Source organism: Ambystoma mexicanum, chromosome 3q, assembly GCF_040938575.1.
Source record: "Ambystoma mexicanum isolate Mex_15411 chromosome 3q, UKY_AmexF1_1, whole genome shotgun sequence".
Taxonomy (NCBI): domain Eukaryota; kingdom Metazoa; phylum Chordata; class Amphibia; order Caudata; family Ambystomatidae; genus Ambystoma; species Ambystoma mexicanum.
Window position 1 is genome coordinate 147,796,712 of NC_090926.1, and position 22,851 is coordinate 147,819,562.

At 43.6% G+C, this 22,851-nt stretch overlaps 1 protein-coding gene across 3 annotated transcripts in view; it reads right to left on the reverse strand.

The window, feature by feature from the left end:
• Window positions 1-1,300: 1,300 nt before the first annotated feature.
• The window catches only part of CDK4 (cyclin dependent kinase 4), a 735,471-nt gene continuing 713,920 nt past the window's right edge, over window positions 1,301-22,851 (reverse strand). For all 3 annotated transcript variants that reach the window (XM_069653350.1, XM_069653351.1, XM_069653352.1), the window contains one exon: window positions 1,301-4,015. In XM_069653350.1, the coding sequence (XP_069509451.1) occupies window positions 3,875-4,015 (141 nt within the window). In that variant the 3' untranslated portion in view covers window positions 1,301-3,874. The remainder of the gene's footprint in view (window positions 4,016-22,851) is intronic.

Sequence of the window (22,851 nt, forward strand, 5' to 3'; positions counted from 1 at the left end):
GGTGTGTTCTAACAAAACTTGAATTTGCACACCACACGTTTGCCTAGTAGTACCCTTGTAATTTGTAGCAATTTCCAATCTGCTCTTAGGTAATTTGAAATGCTAGTTCATGAAGGGCGTGTGTGCAGACTCCATGCAGAGGTAATATTAGAGCGTCAAGACAGTATCAATATATTAAATCACAAACCATTCAAAATTTTCCAAGGAAGAAATTGATCAATGACATCCACAAAGGCCAAGCGGGATGGAGATAGCACTTAGGCTAGGCAAGACCTTCAACTCAAGGAGAGGACAGCAGCCAAAGAAGTGAAGCCTCGTCAAGAGAAGTACCAGTGATCTAGTGGCATCTGCACAGCCAAAGGCTAGAAAGGCCAACACTATCATAACCATTTACAAAATCCCACCAGAATTCACCCACGCTACTACAGCAACGATACCTCAGTAAGGGCACAGCTCCTAGAATCTAGGATGGTCACCAGTATGTTAAAGACAAGTAGGGCAAGCCCCACCAGATTCTGCTGCAGTTGAGATAACACGTTTTATAGTAACTGGAAAGCATTCAAGAAGAAAAACGGTAGCCATTCATGGAAAGCCAACTTAAACCTGTACCAGATTCCAGAGTTGATATGCACAAATCAGCCCACATCTCAAGGACGAGTAAACGGACAAAGAGAAGTAGGAGCTAGATTTGAAAGGAAGGACGGTGGATTCCAAACAACCTACACAATGAGGGCGTTATAATGGCGGATAGTAATCATTGAGGCAGTGAATGCAAGCCAATGCCAGCCAGTGGATCACCGAATAGAGCGCTTTTCCAAGGTGCTGCGACACCGCTTCAAGACCCTGCAGTGAATAAATTAGGTACTTACTGTTCATGGAAGTGAAGAACCATATTTGGCACAATTTGGCTGAGGAGTTTACTGTGAGAACCCTGAAAATTCCCAAGAGAGGCTACATTCGAGACTCAAGAGAAGAGACTTGGTCTCACTTGGGCCAATTCTCAGGGAAGTGAGCAACAGGAGTATAGGGACTAGAGTTTGTAGTTTGACCATTAAGATGATTGATTCCATCAATATAGTGTTGCTTATCTTGTCCATGCGGTATAGTTAACTGTACAAATGTCTCCTGCCCAAATTGGTCTTTGACTATATAATGAGATGTGCAGGGAATATGCACTTAAAGAGCCTTTATCAAGGGAATGAAGTGTCACATAATGCGACCAGGTGTAGTGAAATAGTAATGACTTTCCAACCATGCTTTCCCATCTCAGCATTGGAACCTTAAGAAACGCAATTATCACTCAGGCTTGATCCACCCACTGATTGTTACAGTCAAGTGCATATATTTATATGAACTGCATGATGACAATTTTAAAAAAATAGTCCTGTAAACAAACAATACAAAACGGTAGTAAAAACATACACTAAAGAGACACTTTCAATGGCAGGTTATCGCTCCATACCCAATAGGAAAGAAAGTCTGAGACCCCTGTGGACAGTTAGGGACACTATTTGCCGGGTGGCAATCCTGTAGCCTTTTACAAACGAGCATGCAGCAGGAAGCACCACTCGCACTTATTTTCTTTAACATCTGCTTTGCCAGCAAAGGACTTCTGGAGGAACTAGTTAACACTAAAATTGTGTTTAACACAACTGAACAAAATAAAATGAAGAAATTGCATACAATACATCAATTTATGAGAGCCGGTAAATCTACCAGCAACGATATGTCAAAATCCAAAGCAATGTGAAAATGCAGCTCTGCTTGTCGCTACATTGCCTCTTCAGAATACTTGTGAACTTCAGGCCCAATCTCAATATTTGGTTTTGAGAATTATTAACTTTTATTTCTTCCCATCAGAACTTCTGGAAAAGAGGCTCTGTTGGACCCGGTCATGAGAAATCCAGCATTCAACAAAAGCATGGATCTTGGTACACTTTTCAAGAACTGAATGAGGCAGACTTCTACAGGCAATGGTGGCGGGCTGTTTGCATGCAAACCTCTACTGTATGTACTAGAAGTCCAGCTCTTCATAATGTAGATAACTGACGGCACTGTATAGTCCAACCTGGCTGATAAAAGATCACATATAGCTGATCTTATGGGATTCCAGACCAAATGAAGAATTGGCTGGATTTAGCTTTCAAGAAATCTTGGTCAGTACTGCAAAGGAAAAAAAATAAAAACTTCACATACATGCAAGAGTAACCTTGGAAGAGGACAAAAAAAGTGTTCTGAATGTTATGGCCTTTTCATGGTTTTCTGTTCTGCATCTCCTCCCTGCAGCAGGCTACAGGGGATGGGTATACAGGCAAGCAAAAGTCCATCTTTTGTAGGACTCATGACCTGAGAGTAACTTTTTTCTGGAAGCAGGACTGGAAGAGAAGGAGACATAAGTTGCACTTTCCTCCAGGGGATCTGAGCAGGTGTGAATGACAAAACCAATGGGAGAGCACATGTGAGCAGGCTTTCTTAAGGGGTGGCAGGCTCACAATCCCCTCCCGGGAATGCTTCAAAACCCGAATGTTTCCTTGCCAATTAATGCTTTTCTACACACCAGCTTCGAAGTAGTGCATATTCACCTTCAATTCAGTCCCATCTGTGGGCCAAAGTGCAGGAACAGAAAAGAAACCACTCTGGTTTTGCTAACAAACAATGATAAAGGTATGACACTGTCAAACAGAAATGACGCATCTGTCAAAACCCTAGCCAACAGGGCTTTGAAACTATACAACTCTATAAGTCTAAAGTACAGATTGGGTGGGATTGGTTCTGCATGCCAACACATATCCACTGATAAATTGTCACCCTTTAGTCTTAATGCAGAGAAACGTACTGCATTAAAAACTATGCTTGTCCTCATCCTATATTGTAATTCTGCGATCTCAGACATCCTGTGAGTTGTTTGCACCATTCAAAACCATTACATTGAGAAAAAAAAACAATTGAAATCGCAGTAGCAACCACCTTCAAAACTAATAGGCCAGGCCGCTTTAATAGAAACACTGATCCTAGTCCAATCATGGCCCTGAAGGTTCAAACATCCTAGCACATCGGGGTAGTGAACTTCAGGCACCAAAACATTTTAGGGACATCTTTGACCTCGCTATGATTACATTAGGTCCTTGGGCGCCTGTGCAATATACATTTACTTTCCTATGACAGTGTATTCTCAAGGTCAAAAAGAAATGCAACATCGTTGGGTGGCAATATTTTGATGCATAGAGAAAGCACAAATAAGAAAATATAGGGCATATATTTTGCTTAGATGACAATTGAAGTCAAATAAGGTATATGCAGTATTTGCAATTAAAAATAATTTTACAGAAAACACCATGTTTGTGTACTGTTTTCTCAATTTTTCTATTTTATGTTACTACAAGAGAAGCCAGCCCGCCTCCTGTCATTTTACCAGTCTGTGGCTGGTTTTGCCCTCTTAAAATATGACCTCTTTGTACCGTTTCAAAATGTTTTCCTCACTGACCATAGCATTTACATACATGGAAACATTGAAAGGGTTGGAAATAGGCTTGTAATTTTCCTTGCATCTCAAGAGGATCGTGAGAACAAGTGTGGCAGAAGGCAGCCTTTGAGCTCCGTTTTCACTTGGAAGTGTTTTTTAGAATTGAAAACGGAACACAAAATCTATGTTTGGGGGTTTTTGTAATATCAAAGTGCAGACTGGGGAGTCCACTCTTCTCACCCACTATCTGTGTCCAAGTAATGAAGGGGTGGAGATGTCCTTTAAAAGAAAAAACAGACATGGGTAGTTGTAAAAAAATGATGATCCTCCTTTTGCGACGTGTACTGTAACAGATCTGTATATGTTTAGGGTGCAGCTCCCCTCTTTCTGCAGAGCAACGTATCTTCATCCTCATTCTCCGTTTGAGGCCCAAGAACCAGAAACATCAGTGGAGCCACCTCTGGCACAGGCTGAACTCCGGTCCATTAGGAATGGGTGATGAACAGCTTCGAAGGCTGAGATCCGCTTGTGAGGATTAAAGGTCAGCATCTCCTATAAATCAGAAAGCAGAGAGGCCGTATTAAAACACAAACCCAATGAACAGTAGGCTAATAGAACGCAAAATACTTCATAACAAGGCCCAAAAGACAAGATAACGAATGGCCTAGCTACTAGAGTTGATAGATTTAGTTACCAGATCCAAAATCCAGGTTATGACCAGTCAATTACAAACCTTTCATAAATATGTACAAACTCCGACAAATCAACCAAATGAGCGTTATTACACTAGTAAATGAGTTGGCAAATGTTTCAGAAGCATACATTGTCGCAAAGTACTTGATGGTGAACATGAATATAACTTCACAAAATTACACATAGCAGACACACTTAGATAAAGAGTGATAGGGAGGGGGATAGGAGGAAGAAGTACATAACCCAATGTTTTGTATGAAGCAAAACATGATCCACATGGCTCAGCTATAATGTTCTATATAGCAGGTCCCAACAAAACAAGCTGATTTACGATTGATGGAAATAAAACATCTTGCCAAGTCTTCACCAACGAAAAAGAATAGAAAGCATGGCTCCATTTTTCTTTTTTTTAGAAAAATTTGTATTAGATTAGCATAAGCAAATAGTACAATAACAGTTGAACCATTTCTAAACAATTATATAGTCTCAAGTATCAAAACTAATGCACGTGATCAAAAACAAGTTGAGCAAGATGGGATCAATTAACTTTTCATGGAATACCAGAGGATTCGGCCATTTATACAACAAATTTCCAGTAGACATCCAGGATAACTTTATAATATGCTTGCAAGAGACCTGGATGCGCCAGCTTCCCGTAAAAGACGGTTACCACATACTAATAAATCCTGCAAGCAAAAATGCGAGAGGTCGTCCTTCTTCAGGATTATTGACAATGATAAAAATAGGAACAGGTTGGGAAGTGGCGGATACATCAAATCCTAATGGTCATGTACGGTCAACATTACTCGTAAGAAAAACCAGCGATCCTAGAAAAGATTCCAATTTATCTCAACATCTTTTGCTAGTCAATGTATATTGGAACCCTGCAAAAATCTCGACAGGGGTTTTTATCCAATCAATAACAACAATAATTGACACAAACCTAAGGAATCTTTACAATCTGTGGATAATTGTGTGCAGTGATTTAAATACATCTTGGTTCAATGGAAACCACTTGGACACCAATCATCGCCGCAATAAAGATCTTAAGGATTCTTCTAAAAGAGTAAGATGGCAGGAGGCTATGGAAGCCAGAGATTGCACCATGTTAAACGGCAATGTCCCGGGTGATACTCCACCGCAAATACGTGGATGAACATGGGACTAAAGAAAACACTCGATTACATCTGGGTATCAAACAACCTGATGCCGACAATCACTAATCTGCAGATCACACCAACGAAGAACAGCGATCATTTTCCGTTGAAAATGTATTGGCAACCACAATGTAAACGTCTAAGCGGCACGGCATGCACCCAATTAGAGGTGAATGCCAGCCGCAACAGACTTCGGATGTCATTAAAACAGATACAGTACCTTACTGCCGATTTTCAGTCAAGAAATGAAGCATCAACAGTCTTTACCGACTATCCCACCATTCTCCTAACCGTGGGCAGTTCCTATTCAAGAAAGAACACGTCAGTGTCTAAACATAGACACTCATGGAGTGTATCTCAGAACAACGAAAAAAAAAAATTGAGGAAAGATCTGAAGGAATTACGAGCTGGGAGTGGCGTCAATAGAGTAGCAAAAATTAAACATCGAAAACAATTATATCGAAACTGGACAATAGCTTTTGCCCTCCAACGTGACCAAGAACGCGGCGAGGAGATGCTGTCCTTGATAAGATCTCAGAACACCAGAGATATTTGGAGGATTTTAAATATGGACCAGGCAAATCAAGCTGTAATTATGGCTAACGGTATACCCGAGGCGGCCTGGGTAGCGCATTTTGGAAACGTCTTCTCATCCACTGACAATACGCTAGTGGATGGGAAAAACGGTGAAAATGTGCGCTGGGACACTGTAGAGACCGTGGAGAACATAAGTGGCGCCATAATAAAGTTAAAAAACTCCCGAGCAGCTGGCCCAGATGGTATATCGAACATCATGCTTAAACAACATCCTCAGGTATGGGCCAAGTTTATAGCTGATCTATTCGTGACAATAGCCTCCTCCAGGACAATTCCATCATCCTGGTTGGAGGCTATAATTGTCCCGATTTACAAAAAAGGCAATAGAAATGTACCTGCCAACTATCGCCCTATCGCGTTATTGGATACCATCGGGAAAGTCTTTGCCTCGTTCTTACAAGAAAAAATCTCAGCTTGGGCCTGCCGCTGCGGATTGAATGATATACGACAAACTGGTTTTACAAAGGGAGTAGGTACTGAAAACAACCTTGCCATACTTAATCTGCTAAAGTTGGAAGCTCTGAGAAGTAAGGGAAAACTGTTTTTTGCATTCATAGATATGCAACAAGCTTTTGACGGAATCAATCGAGCAAAACTCTGGGGAAAACTGGAAAAATGGAACTCTCCACCTAACATACTGAATCCCATAAAAGCCTTACATGACTCCACATCTGTAAGAATAAGGTTGAACGAAAGTGGAGTTCTTTCTGAAGCCATTCCAACGAAAAAGGGAGTGAAGCAAGGCTGTCCGCTAGCAGCGGTACTTTTTAAACTATACATTGCAGATGTGCCTGACACACTATCAAAAACTCACTGCTTTCCTCCCAAGCTAAACGGCAACCCTGTAAGCTACTTGATCTACGCCGACGACTTTGTCCTAGTTGACAAAACGCAAATAGGGCTACAGAGGCTACTAAATACATTGAACACCTACATGATGGACAACGACTTAAAAATCAATGTTGACAAAACAAAAATTCTGAAATTAGGTCATGGCGAGGGTCATAAAAATAAGAACTTTAAATGGAAACTAAACAACGTCCTGATTGAGGAAGTGACCTCAATTCGATACTTGGGTATTCCATTCTCCATGTCAATAAGAGAACGGAGCTGGGTGTCCGAACTCGAAAAAAGAATAAAAACATTGTCCCTACAAGGTGCAAGGATACACTCGCAATTTGGAAAATTCTCCCCGTTTCCAGTACGAACCTTCTACCAACAAAAGGTGATACCATCTATGACGTTTGGTGCAGAGACAGGCTGGAACATCGATTTTAAGATCTGGTCTAAATTTGAGGGTCTATTCTGGCGTCGAGTGTTAAGACTACCTAAATACCTGTCAGTATCAGTAATCCGCTATGAATTGGGACTTGAACCGATGTATGGAGCTGTCATCTGGAAATCAATGACTTTACTACGAAAGATGTCGTCAGAGAAGGTTGAGCCAGCATTTAAACTGTTTAGCCCACAAAAAAACTCAAATATAAACACCCTACAAGAAGTATGGGCCGAAAAAGTTAAATCAATTATGCAAGCTGTAAACGTCAATATGGAGATGCTAATAGAACGACCCCAAAATGCAAAAAAAAAATTGAGACGTCAGCTCTGGATCGACAACACGGGAAAACTCAATGAACTAAAGACTGCCATAGATCTGAGCATGATACCGAACAAATTAGATTGCTTACCAAAATACTTGAGTACTTTTCCGTCGCGTCATCAGAGACAGCTTTTTGCGAGTAAGAACTAACATTTATAAAACCAGACAAATGTGCTTTCTCCGACACATCGACAATGTAAAAGATCCTTCATGCAGGTTTTGTGGAAACCACCCGGAATCACTAAAACACCTATTGACTGATTGTCACTCACTGAAGGACATAAGGTCTCTCCATCTATTTAAGTTCGCTCCCCGAACGGATTGCATGGAAGAATTTTGGCTGAAAATTTTAAGCGGGACCTCAGTTCACTTGACTTGTGCAGCTATAAACTTTTTGGAGCAAATTATGAACTAACGAGATGCCAAAAACGACGACTCAAATCTGCAAAAGTGAAGTGACTGAGGAAGAAAGTTGAAAAAAAAAAAAGACTAATAAAAGTTTGTAAGAAACTAGAAATTGCAACAAAAAAAAAAAAATTAACTTTTAATGTTAACTAGTAAGTAAGAAAAAACAGAGCACACGGACAAAGATACAGGACAGAAGACGATAGGAAAGGATATTGTAGGGATAATATTGATTAAAGGCTGATAATATTTAATCATGAGTGTTGAGTCAAAAGAAGCAGCAAGGCATTTTTGAATCCGATGGGTGGAGCAAATAGAATTCGACCAGGTATTAGAAGTGTCATGATCTCTGCTTCCAAAAGATCAGGACTTGCCAGACTCCCTTGGAAGCAGACCCATAACCCCGGTTCCGAGTGCCAGCCAGTCCCAATTGGGACCTTTTGGACCCTGTCCTGGCGCCAGTGGCACCAGGCTCATAAAGATGCCCAGTCCCAGCGCTGGAAGCGCCGGGCTCATAATGCTTGGGTGGACTTACCTGCAGCAGACCATGCTGCTTACTTACCTGCCAGTTGAGCCCCTGATCCTCTTCTGTTTGGGACTACTTTTCCTGTTGGGTGGGGCAGGAGCCACTCCCTAGGTTCAGAACACTGGAACTCTTCTGGAAAGCAGGAACTCTTTTCTTACCTAGGCGTGGCTGTGGAAGGAGACACCTAAGCACTACAGGAGGCTATTTAAACCACACCCGATGGATGAATCTTGCTTTGCGTTATTCTGCATTCTCTGCAGCAGAACGCTCATCGTGTCTTCTGCTCCTGGGCCTAAGGAAACAAAGGCTTACCATCCTGGAATCCAGTCTTCAGCAGCACCTGTAAAGACAAAGAAAGAACAGGTTAGCACTACGGTCTTCAGTGGCATCGCATCTCTTACCTGGTCCATCGGCTGTCGCCAACGCCTCGCGCTGCATTCCGGCATCTGAAAGACAAAGGCTTACCTACTCTTCGCATGTTCCGGAGGTCTTCGCACTGCATTCCGGCATCTGAAAGACAAAAGCTTACCAGCTCTTCGCACGCTCCGGAGGCCTTCGGCGCTGCATCCCGCATCTGAAAGACAAAAGAAGGTGCGTTTAAAGACATTGGGCAACTTTATTACTCACGTGCCATCACTCCTTCCCACGCCGAATCCAGTGGGTATTCCAGCACCCTTCAGCTTCTCTAAAGCTCCGAACTTGTACCTGCAAGATAAAAGGGACAGTTAGTGCGCATCGTGAAGCAGGCTACAAGCGCTTACCTACGTGCTTCCAGGCGCTTCTATTCCTCACGCGGGTTCGATCCTCAACTCGCATCAGCCCGCCATCGCCGGAACTCTGCAAAACAAGAGATATCATTACAAAAGACTTTTAAGACATTTGAAGTGCCCAGAACTTACCGTTCGTGCAGTTAACGACGGACAGCAGTCCTCTGAGGTCAAGAGGCCTGCACCCTTATCCAGCGAAGGAACTGGTTACGGCACCCTGCCCCGAGGCAGATGGAGAGCTCGGCGTTCACTTACCTAAGGTGAGGGCGTTAACCTTTGGGGTTCTACAGGAGAAGAGAAAGGGAAGAGGAGAGAGGCACCCAATAACCCCAGTTCATTAATCCCATATTTTCTATCTGCAGACATCTTACTCTTAGAGTCAGACATACAGTGCACAGAGGTCCAGCCCAAAGAGCCAACCGTGTGTTACACATCACCTTTGAAGATACGGCATTCACCCAGTCAAGACCGGCGCCTCTGCGGGAATCAGGTGAGCGTTACAAGAAGATAGGTTAGTTGCATTCTTCCAATTATACGTAACATTTTGAAAAACAATACTAATGAACAGATTAAACAGAGTAGGAGATTCAATTTGTCTTCTAGTTGGATTAACAATAGAACTAATCATAAGGCTAGAGAACGTTAGAGGTTCTGCTAAATGAAAGATGAATTGCATGTGTGACCAAATCATAGTCCAAAAAGCATATATACGTTTACATTTGAAAATTAAATGAGGAAAATCTGCATTAGGTTCATGACATGACCAACAGTTATTGGATGAATTATCTACAACTTTGGCAACATGCATGGGAGTAAGAAAAGCACGCTGAAAAAAAAATAAAATAGATTTGGGAAAGATTGGCGGCGACGGATGTAGAATGACATTTTTCAAATTTTGGTCCAAAAGTCCAGGGTAGGTTGAAAGTTCCATTCAATTTCCCATTGTCTGATAGTACTAAGGTTGAATGAGTTGGGAGAAGGGGGATTGTTTAGGAACGCATATAGTTTGCTGGCACTAATAAAAAAAAGTCAGAAAAAGGTGGAGGAGATTTTTGGGTCAATTTAGGTAGGGATTTAGTTATTGATTTATCAGGGATGTGTGAAAGGGGAGGTTCAAAACAAGGATATTGTATTGTAAACAAATCTGTGGAAAGGGGATTTCTTCAAAATTGTGGCAGCGTCGTTTGATAAATTTGATGCCTGATGTAAACGGTGATGAGATTGGATTTGGTGCAATTTTGTTTATTGAACCAGAGAAAGAGGTCGCCTGAGTTGATTTTAGAGAAAGAATTGACAGGGAGTTTACTCTAGATAATTTAGGTGTAGCGAAGGGAATGAAGTGAAAGAAGTGGGGAAGGGAGAGCGGGGAAATAAAGCTAGCTTCAATATTAATCCAGAGAGGCACACTATCAAGGTGAGCTACATAATGTTTAAAGATAATTGTTTTAGGACAAAAGCTTTAGGATATAATTGGAAATTAGGGAATTTGACCCTCCGCCCCTGAAGATTTGGGACATTTTAATTTATTGATGGCAATGCATGGTACTTTATGATTACATAGGAATTTAAGAATGGAATCAGGTTTTTTGTAAAAAGAAGCGTGAATTACAATGGGGATCATGGAAAATGAATAGAGGATAATGGGACTGATCATCATTTTAATAGTATCAAGGCGTCCCCACCAAGATAGGAAAAGAGGTGACCATCTTGAAGTCATTTCTGTAACTTTTTCGATTAGAAAGTTGGTGTTGAGATTAATAGTAGTGTGAATATCTTTAGGGATTAGAAGCCCTGACATGCCAAAAAGAGGGGTATTGGTAGGGTTACAGGCATTAGTGAGAGGCATGACCTCAAATGTATCAAAATTCAATTTGTATCCAGAGACAGCGGAAACGTTGTTAAATGGTAGTTATTAAAGGTTGGAGGTAGGAGGCTGGGTTAGAGAGGTTAAGTAGGATATCGTCTGCAAAAGCAGATAATTTTATTTATATATTATTTATAAAAATACCTTTGATGCTGGTGTTCATTCTGATGCTTTGAAGGAGGGGTTCTAAAGCAAGATTGAATATTAATGGAGAAAGACGACAGCATTGGTGAGTTCCTCTTTCTATTTCAAAAGAGAAGGAGAGTGAATTATTGATAAGAATACAAGTGGTAAGAGAAGAGTAAAGAACTTTGACGAGATTGATAAACACGGAGGGAGGCAGTGCCAAATTAAAGAATGGAACATGAAAGACCAAGAGACACGATCAAATGCTTTCTCAGCGTCGAGAGCTAGGAGGGCTAATGGGTCATGACACGAAGCGTGTCAATCTTGGCTAAAACCAGATTGGTCAACATGTATACGTTTGGGAAGATATAGTTCTAGGCGTTTTGCAAGGATTTTAGCAAAAAAACTTTGAATCAGAACTGAGGAGAGAAATGGGTCTGTAGTTTTTAATTAAAGAGGGTTTGGGCTCACCAAAGGAGTCAGGGCTTTGACCGATTTGAACAAAGTAGGAATACAATTCTAGAGGTTTTGGTGCAATGAGTCGATGAGTTTTGTAAAAATCTGTGGTAAACCAATCGGGCCAGGGGCTTTATTGGGTTGAGGTAGAGTATGGCTTGTTTGATTTCAGCTAGGGACATAGGTGTGTCAAGGGGAGAGAGGTCGCCCGGGTTGGAGAGACTTTTTTATTTTTTTCTAAGAAAGAATAGATTTCAGAAGTGTTGATAGAGGAATCAGAGGAATATAGGTTGGAGTAAAAATCGAGAAAGGCATTATGTGTCTCTTTTGGTTTGATTAGTCTGTTACCATCGGAAGAATATGGATAATAAGGGATTTTTCTTATTTAGATAAGAGGCTAGCATTCTGCCAGCTTTGTTGGATCCACTGTGAAGTTTAGTTGTAAACCCAAGTATGGAGTTACTAGCTCTGTCAGTGCACATTTTGTTAAATTCAATAAGTTTAGTCATAAGAACTTTCATAGTATTAGGATCCGGGTTTGCATAGTAGGATTGTTCAAGATGTTTGATTGAGGCTAAGAGGGCATTATGAGGGTTCAGATTGCCGTTTTTTTTTTTAAAAAAAACAATATTTTTATTGATTTTACAACAACAGAAACTCGTAATCCACTCCATTACCCTCCCTCCCTCCCCCACCGGGATAGTCTGTGTAACTGCTCCGAAGTGTCTCTGCATCTATTTATCTGAACATTTCCAGTATCTTTATTTTGCTTGGGCACCACTGTTCCATATAGTCACTTTGAAAGTATTCCAAAGTTATTGCCCAATCATGTCTGAATTTTTGATAGTTCCCTTGGAGATTTTAGGTTATGTGCTCCATCATTATATGGGACCATACTCTTCTTAGATTGCCGTTTTTTTAATGGCAACAAATTGTATTATGGATCCGCGAAGGGTGGCTTTAAAAGTTATTTATTCAAGTGTGCTCAGGACGGTTGAGGAATAAGTCTTCAATGAAAGATTTAGTTTTGTCGATAAAGGATTTGTCTTTAAGAAGAAACTAATTAAATCTACATCTTGGAGAAAGTTTAGAAATAAGTATACATTTGAGAGTGGTGGAAACAGGTGCATGATCTGAAATAGTTATGGGGCCAATTTCAGAGTTTAAAATGGTAGAGGTTAGTGTAGAGGTAACAAAAATATAGTCTAATCTGGAAACGGATTGATGGGGAAGGGAAGAGAACGTATAATCTTTTGTGTCTGCATGACAGAAGTGCCAGGAGTCAATTAGGTAGAGGTTTTGTAATAAGTTTAGGAAACTATTTTGGGATTTGGAGTTGACCGAGGAGGATTTACGGTCAAGGGCAAAGTCAAGAATCTGGTTCATATCACCACAAAAAATGAGTTAGTCTGGACTCTTCTGCGAGAGCTTTGAAATGAAATGAGTCAAAAAAAGGGGTTTGGGGGTGTTGGGGCCATAAAAATTGATAATGGTAACAGGCAAGTTGTTGATGATTGCTTCCCCAATGATCCATTGGCCTTCATGGTCTTTTTCTTCATTAACTAAATGCTTATTAATCAATATAGAAACTCCACCCTTCTTATCTAAAACATTGGAAAAGAGTGTACGACTGACCCATCTGGCTCTAATCTTGAGGTTTTCGATATCCAAACTCAAATGTGTCTCTTGAGACACGTCAGGTTTTTGCTTAGCAAGTTCAGAGATAATCTTGCTACATTTATGACTCAGCCCTTTAACATTCCATGTAACAAACATAAGACATGTGTAATAAGAAAGATAATGGCAAAAGCAGAGAAATACGCAGTGAAAAATAAAATATTTATATACTGCAATGAGTAAGTTTTGAACATTCTTAAAATTATAATAGAGATTCACAACCAATAATTCATCCCCATCTGCTATTGATTAAATCTGTTTCGCTAGCAGAGGGGGGGAGGGGTGCGATTAACCAGTGTCTGTATGTTCCAAGCCCACCAGGTACTTTACGCCACTAAAAGGCACTGCCCCTCAGTCACCCAATCAATATTCTCAGGGCCCTTTGTTGACCGATATAACATCTATCCAGTATCACATGGTTCAACAAAACCTTTTTCTGCAACAAAATCAGCTCAGAACCACCAAGCTTGACAATAGGACTACGTTCCTGAGTGAGATTGGCAAAACCTCGATCATGCCAAGACAAGAGGTAAAAACCGGGTTGACTGCCATGAGTGACCCTGCTTCCCATGACCAATCTTCAGGCAGAGTGCGAGAACCCTGTCAGACAGTAAGACCCTATTAGAGGGATTGTTCCCCACCATACATAAAACTGACGAAGATTAGGTGTTTGGGAGGCCAAGGGGGGTATACAAGACTGACTTAAAAAAGACTGGGAATCGTGAGCCATAAATGGATGGATGTCATAGCCCCTTTGTGTTAAGTCACCTATTCAAGTTAAGAGACACTTTCGTACTAGGGGAGAGGGAATATCCAAAATTGCTATATCAAATCATCAAACACGAGCTGTGTCTCTAGAAGAAATAATTCTCAGGAAATGGATGTCATGCAAATGATTTAAATAGTACTTCGATTCATAACATTAACTTCCGCTAGGAAAACAGATTCAAGAAAGAAGCGGGGTGGTTAAGCAAAATGTTTCCAGGTGACTGATCTCTAGTCCGAGCAGGCATTAAAGGAAAGTGGACTATTCTCATGCCCCAATCCAAACTGTTGAAATTAAGACCGGTGGAGCAAAGGAACGGACAATTGGTCCCCACATTGAACTGAAACCCTGCAACTCTACTAGAGGGCGGGCCAGTCTCCCAACTAACTCGGCTGTGCTAATACAAAACACTTCTTGGGGAATCTCTACCATCCTAGTGAGTCTTAATTGCTGGGCCAGAGAAGAATTATCAGTTTGGGTCGAGGTATGCGCCCGAACGCCAAAGTCCAACAGTTGAGCCCCCTGCTTCCCAGGTGTTCCTTGCTTAGTCGGTCATAGTAGCCGGATAATTTGTGTACTCCGTTGAACAAGAGTAAACTAATGAGTCTACAGAGTTATCATTCTGTTCCGGGCCTCAGTTATAAATAGCATAGGGGTGTCTGATAATACGTGTATTGGAGGAGAAATCTTTCTATTGGTAATGAGCCAGTTCCTTTTGAGGCATGGATTTCCTCAGGCCTGTTCGGGCTTATCCTTTTCTGAGCCCCTGACTCCACAGCTCATCCACTGTGACATGTGGAACAGGTGAAGAGTAAACACAGATCCCCCCTCCCCCGGCTAATGCTTCTCCCCCCTCCCTGAAAAAAGTCAGTTATTTTCCTCTTAATGGAGGTTGCGGTGAGTGTGTAATCGTGTGGATGTGCCATAGGTGAAAAGGCTGCCTTGCTTGAAATAGCCTAACTTCCTAATAAGTGGCTTTGGGGGTTCTGCAGTCAAGGTCGTAATAGCTGAAGGATTCGCCACTAAGCCCCTCTACTATGTCTATTTCAAAGGCAGGCATGGGGGGAGGGGGTCCATCATTAAACCACCAGCTCTTTCAAGTACTGTCTATCCTGGGCTGTATGCTGAACCACGAACAGAGCATCAGTTGAATACTGAAAGTTATGCAAGTAAAACTGACATGTACTATAGCCACGTCCTCCCAGCTAAGCGTCTAGAGGTTTGGTATATTGGAATAAATGAAAGGGCAATACACAAACCACTATTCAAGATAGTGCAGATACCAAGGGAATGGCAAGATCGAATGAGGGATAGAGCGAGTATTCATTGTGTTGCAGAAACCACAACTCAGGAATGAACTCAATAGATGTGATGTGTTAATTCACAAGAAGGCCATGCATAAAAACTGGTCTTCACCTTCTTTCTGAACGTAAAGGCTAACCCTGTGAGCACCTGAATGCATCTAAGGAGATCAAGGAACTGTAAGCGTCTGCCTGCGATGCATGTCTTTATATTGCAGATGTAGGTCTTGTATGCAGACAAAGATCAAAGGATACGTTTTGTCGTGGAGTGAGCCAACAGTTGCTGAGCTGGCTGGAACTAAGAAGCCTTGTTTATTGTGCAGAATAATTTAAGTAATCCTTTGTCCGGCAGCGGTCCACAGTGTTTTTTAAAAATTAAATACCATTTGGTTTTAGAGTGACAACACAACAGGACTCTCAGGTGGTTTTTAGGCACAGTGCCAAGTCCTCCATGTGTTTGGATGCCTCACTTGGACAACTTGCAGGTTTTTAATTAGGGTTTTTTGTGAGGCCTAAGGAAATAGTGTCACAGTAGAACAGTTTGTATACGTTACTCACCACAGTGACACTTGCACTGGTAGTGGGACATACGTCCTACAAACTGGAGGATCTCTTTCCCCATGGTATGGAAAACTGAGCATTTCTAGCAAAGCATAAGAAAATGGAAGCCTGCACACAGGTGCTTACGCTGCTTGTGTGCAGCAACAATCACCCCCCCCAGTTTGGCACGCACTGACTTCCATACCTCAATCCCCAACTATTTGCAAATTGGGGTTCAGGGGTAGATGTATGTTATGTGTAGACAAACTATTTGTAAATTCTGTTTTACCCCATCCTCCAGACTCCTGTGAGAGATCTTTCCATTCCTTTGGAGACCTTTTTTAAAGATGTGTTTTTATTAGTTTCATGGTGCAATAAAACAATTACAAATAACATGACCATGTCGTCATTAACATTTACAAATCTTAATTGCCAGTACGAGTATTGCTTAACTTTTCTCGCCAGTCTCGGGTTCAACCCCTCCCCCCATTCCTTTCCCATTCCATCTCATTCATATCCTCGTTATTACTTTCACCATCAATAATCAACAGAGCATTATTAAAACTTTGCGATGCATATCCCAGCATAAATGTCGAACCATGTTCCTCAGTTGCCCTCCCTCCATTCTCCCTCCTCCTCTTTTCAGGCTCCCATGAGTCCCACTGTTCAACCTTGGTAAATTTTTCCGTCTCAACATCCTTCCTCACCTGATCAGGGCGGCTTTAGATCCGGTGTTGACGCTAAATCATTGAGCATTTGTGCCCAGTCCATCTCTGTCCCCAGTCTCTCCTGCCTCTGTGTTCTCAATATAGCCATCTCCACAAATCCCAACCTTTGCAAATCTCTAACCCAGGCTTGCACCTCTGGTCCCGTGACAGGTTTCCAGGAAATCGATATGCGCTGTTTGGCAAGTATTAATAAAACCTGGGCCATTTTTCTGTTGGTCTTGTTCCTCTTCTTTTCCCCCGCCAACAGTCCTAGCAAGCAAATCATTGGCGTACACCAATACGTCCCTCGCAAGAACCCGTTGATAATGTACATCACCGTACTCAAGAATGCGGTCATCACTGTGCAACCACACACCGTGTGGCAAAATCCTGACAAATGTTCTCCACATCTGGGACAGGTGTGAGGGGCCATGCAGTCCATGGCATGCAACCTCGATAGGGTCATCTAGACCTTGTGCAAAAAGTTGTATTGGATCAGCCAGAAGCATACATTTCTAGATACTTTCTTTACCTGTTCCCAAATCCTAATCAATGGGCACTACGCCAATTCCTCCCCTAGATTCCTCTCCCACTTCCCCTTGACTTTCATGTCTAACCTCGATTTTCCCTCTCAGAGACCGCCATACAAACGCGTGATGGCTCACATGCTCCATTCTAGTGTTAATAGAGCATATAGCTCTGAGTCTGTGTTTGGCTCTTCTGGAATCCCCTCCCACCTAGCTGCTGTCTTCTTCACCACCTGTGCATACAATAGTAAGGATCCCCAATGCATTGCATTTTTTTCCATCCATTGCTCGAACGTGGGCAACCAACCCTCTTCATAAAAAACCTCCCAGTGTGTAGCATCCTCCACTCTAACCTACGGAAACCTATATATTTCATCAAGGTCCACAATTCACCATCGAACCCCAGGGGGAGTTTTGGTCTATATAACCCCTTATCCTGGGAGTTTACGTTTATATCTGTTCCACACCAACCTCTGAACCATATATATATATATATATATATGGGATACATTACTCACCGTAATCGTATTTCTGATGCTTGTATCTGCTTAGATTCACATGCTGTGCATAGGCCGACATCTAGTGGAAGCTGCGGAGTATTACAGTTTGTTTTTCGAAAGTCGAAAATGGGCGTCGACACAGGCGTGCCAGTAATACTATCCCTAGTGTGACGTCCACTGTACCCAAGATCCCTCACGCGTGTAGGATCCTCAGATTGTATTTTTTCTGACATGAGGAAGCATGAGGAGTAGCGTGAGTACAGATAATCCAAGCAGATAGACAGAAAGGTAAGACTACAAGCAATCATGCGCCTTCTCTCGGAGGGGAGGAAGGGTGGGTCGCATGTGAATCTAAGCAGATACAAGCATCAGAAATACGATTACGGTGAGTAATGTATCCCTTCTGAGGCTTGTGGAATCTGCTTAGATCACATGCTGTGCATAGATTAGCGAGCAGTACCAGAAGAAGGAGGTGGGATGTGAGAAGGGTCATGAGCAAACAGGTGTCTTAGAACCGCTTGTCCCACTTGTGTATCTGTCTTGGAATGAGTGTCAATGCAGTAATGCTGAGTAAAAGTGTGAATAGAGCTCCAAGTAGCCGCTTTGCAAATGGTGTCGAGGGGAACATTTGCAATGAAAGCCAGAGTGGCACCAATGCCTCTAGTAGAGTGGGCCCTTGGCGTAAAAGGCAGAGTCTTTTCAGAAAGAGAGTAACACAGCTGTATACAGTTGATAATCCACTTCGAGATAGCGCCCTTAGAGACGCGATCCCCCTCTCTGCCTGTAGCTACGGAGACAAACAGTTGATCTGTTTTCCTTAGCGGTCTGGTTTTATTTACATAGTATAGGACCGCCCTACGCACATCTAGGGTGTGTAGTTTCACCTCAGCCGAGCTTTGCGGGTTCTGGAAGAAAGTCGGAAGCTCGATGGACTGGTTTACATGGAACTTGGATATGAATTTAGGTGAGAACCTAGGGTGTGTGCGTAAAACCAGTTTGTCCTTGTGGATAGTAAAGAAAGGATCCTGCACTGACAGAGCCTGAATTTCACTGACCCTTCTTATGGAGGTAATGGCTACTAAGAAGGCCGTTTTATAAGTCAGGTGTTTGAGACTACTTTTATGCATGGGTTCGAATGGGGGTCCCATGAGCTTAGCTAGCACCACGTTGAGGTCCCATCCTGGCGGTGGGTTCGAAATAGGAGGGTGAAGTCTCTTTACTCCTTCCATGAAGGCTTTAACCACTGGTACTTTCCACCACGAGACCTTGTTATGGGATGTGGTGTAAGCCGAGAGGGCTGCCAGGTGTACTTTCAGCGAGTTAAAAACCAACCCCGCATCCAGCAGGTGGAGCATGTATGTCACAACGTTGGAAGGAGTGCAATCAACCGGGTTGATTTGTTTATTCTGGCACCAGATAACGAATCTTTTCCACTTATCAAAGTAACAGTGCCTTGTATTTGGTTTCCTGGACTCCTTTAGAATGTCCATACACCTCTGTGGTAATTTGAGATGTCCAAACTCTATGACTTCAGGAGCCATGCTGCTAGGTTCATAGAGTTGGGTTCCTGATGCACTGTTTGACCCTGTTGCTGGGACAGTAGGTTGTACCAGGCTGGGAGTCTGATGGGTTCGCACACCGCCATCCTGCGTAGGTGTGGGAACCATGGTTGTCTCGCCCACATGGGAGCAACTAGGATGAGCGTCATCGATTCCTTGTTCATCTTGTACACCACCTTCCTGATGAGAGGAGTTGGTGGAAAAGCGTACGCAAACATCCCTGACCAGTTCATCCACAGGGCATTCCCTTGGGAGTCCGGCTGGGGGAACCTGGATGCAAATCCTGGGCATTGTTTGTTTTCGCTTGTGGCGAATAGGTCTATAGTGGGGAAACCCCACTGAGAGAAGAGATCTTCTACTACGTTTCTGTGAAGGACCCATTCGTGTTCTTCTGGGAGGGAGTCTCTGCTTAGAGCATCCGCTAGGGAATTGAGCTCCCCTGGAACATGTTGCGATGACAGGAAGATGTTCCGTCTGAGTGCCCATATCCATATTTTCTGGGCAAGCTTGGACAGATTTGGCGAACGAGTCCCCCCTTGCTTGTTCAGATAGAACATGGCTGTCGTGCTGTCCGTCCTGATCTGCACCGACAAGTTCAGTAGATGGGGCTCGAACGCCCTTAGCGCTCGGAATACTGCCAGAAGCTCTAGCATATTGATGTGGTTCTTGGCTACTGAGTGAGACCAGAGACCCTGAGCTGTGTGGTGGAGATGGTGAGCTCCCCACCCAGTCAGGCATGCATCTGTAGTCACCACGGCTTGTACTTCGGGATCGTAAAAGGGTTTCCCCTTTGCGAGATTCCCTCTTGTCCACCAGTGTAGGCTCTGTACGAGTGTTGGCGAAACGACCACTAGATCGTCCCAATGACCACTTGCCTGAGACCACTGTTTCGCCAACCATTCCTGCATGGGACGCATGCGCAGACGCGCGTGGGGGACCAGGTAAATGCATGACGCCATCATGCCCAGTAACCGCATAGCTTTGCGTACTGTTATCTGTTGACCTGACTGATAATGCGGAATTTGCAGAAGTATATTCCGAATTCTCTCTTCCGAAGGGAAGGTCAATCCTTTCTGAGTATCTAGGATAGCTCCTAGAAACTGTTTTGAGGTGCTTGGCACCAGACTTGACTTTTTCTCGTTGATGGAGAAGCCTAATTCGTGGAGGAGGTCGATAGTCCTCTGAATGTTTGACCTGCAATTTCCTGGGGTTTCCCCCGTTATGAGCCAGTCGTCCAGATAAGGGTACACCGGGATTGCTTCCCTGCGTAGGTGTGCAGCCGCCACCGCCAGTACCTTGGTGAATACCCTTGGTGCTGAAGCTATCCCGAAGGGCAGTACCTTGAATTGGTAGTGGCGACTGTCCACCTTGAAGCGCAAGTACTTTCTGTGCGCTGGGAGCATGGAAATATGAAAATAAGCATCTTTCATATCCAAGGTTGCCATGTAATCCCCCTTTTTTAGGAGGGGGATTACCTCTTGTAGCGTGGTCATACGGAATTTTTGGGGCTTGACATACTTGTTGGCAGGCCGTAAGTCCAATACTGGGCGCATTGTCAAATCTTTCTTTGGCACAAGGAAGTAAGTTGAATAGATACCCTTGTTTACCTGGTGTCCTGGGACGAGTTCTATCGCGTCCTTTTCTAGCAGAATGGCGATCTCCTCGAGAAGGATTCTTTGATGCTCTAGGGAGTGCACTCTTTGTCGTGGAGGATGATTCCGGGGACGCTGCAGTAGTTCTATACAATATCCTGTGGATACTGTTGACAGCACCCATCTGTCTGAGGTGATCCCTTCCCAAGCCTGGGTGAAGGTGGAAATGCGTCCCCCTACTGGGGTTGCGTGGCAAGGGACCCTGAACTGAGCGTCACTGTTTTGGTGGAGGCGTGCCACCTCCCTTGTTGGGGCTGCCTCTGCCTCTTCCACGACCTCTCTTGTTACCCCTGCCGTAACTCTGGGTAGACTGCTGGTTGTTATTCCATTGTGTACCTTGTCCCTGGGCATAGTTGCCTCTTTGTGAATTTTGGCCGCGTGGGCGACGAAAATTATTGTTCCCCCTCTGGTTAGGGGGTTTGTTGGTAAGCTGGCCAAGGGATTTGAGAGTCTCATATTCATCTTTGGCATTTTTAAGTGCGTCTTCGACCGCTTTCCCAAACAATAGGTCGGGTTCCACTGGCTTGTCTATTAAAGAAGCCTGGGTTTCTGTCTTGAATCCCGACTGCCGTAACCACGCATGTCTCTTGATAACAGTACCTTCTGCTATCAATCTCCCTGCGTTGTCAGCGGCGTCGAAAGTTGCTTTTAAAATGCAACCAGACACGGCTCTCCCCTCTGCCGAGATCCGAGCCAGCTGGCCCTTTAACGGTTCTGGAGCAGAGGCAATGAGCGCCGCGACTTCTTCCCATTGATGGCAATTGTAACTAGCCAACAGGGTGGTGGAATTCGCAATCCTTGCTTGGTAGGCGGACGTTGAGGCTACCTTTCTGCCAAACCCGTAAAGTTTTTTGCTCTCCTTGTCGGGAGGAGCTTCTGATGAAGATAAGGGCGTGCCAGCCCTTTTTCTAGTGTTGGTCACCACTAGGGAATCTGGTTTAAGATGTCCCCTTATATACAGAGGGTCAGACTGGGCTGCCCGGAAAATCTTTTCAATTCTGGGGTTGACAGCTCTGGTGAGGTTAGGATTCACCAGGGAAGGATCTATTCTTCGTTGGATGGATTTGAGGATAGGGATGGTCTGAGCGACCGGTCTTCTCTCTCCTACAAACTCCTCCGCGAAGTCCCTTTCCTCCTGTACACCGTGGGTGTCGATGTGGAAGTGTTCCGCTGCTCGAGCGAGAACCTCGTTGAGGAGGGGCTGGTTATCAACTGGAGAGTCAGTAACTGGGGCTTCGCTTTGTACTGGGGAATCTACTCTGTAAATTTCCTGCTCATCTTCTCCCTCCTCCAGGTCCTCATCCTCTGCATAGTAATCTGTCCCGGTTTGTTCTTCCATAATTTCAAACTCCTGGTCCTCTTCAGGGAAAACTTGTCCCTGGTAACTGGGGAGTGGAGTAGAATATGGAGTGGAGTAAGGCTGAACCTCGAAGGGTTCAGGTCTTTCGACCCGGGGCTTTTTACTTAGCGGGATAGGATCGGAGGAGCCTGAGGGTGTGGCCCGTTGAGGGTTATATGAAAGAAAGTGTTCTGGGTTCTTATCATAAAAATCTGCCAAGGAAGACATCCTAGACATAACCCTGTCTATGTCTTCACTGGACCATTCCTTGGAACAGGGTATTACTTTAGCAGGTGATGATTTATGGGACTTTTCAAGGGTAGACTTGTGTTTACTTGTCTGCCTAGGGTGAGAGGATGGCTTTACAGGGGTGGAAGGCTGTGCTTTCCGCTGTTTCCCCCCCTCCCCGTGCGTGGAAAAATGTTTTCCCTGTCCCTTGGAGGCCCCATAGACTTTCGACGCCTGGCGCCGAGGGTCTGGAGAGGTATCTGTGTGCTTCGGGCGTGGGGCCTCACTGGTGTTAACCGCGGTCTCGGTATCTTGGAGCGCGGCCTGGGGGTGGAAGTCGTCTTCGTCTCCCGACGATCGAACTTCCGTTAATGTGTGTAGCGAGGCACTCTTGGCAAGAG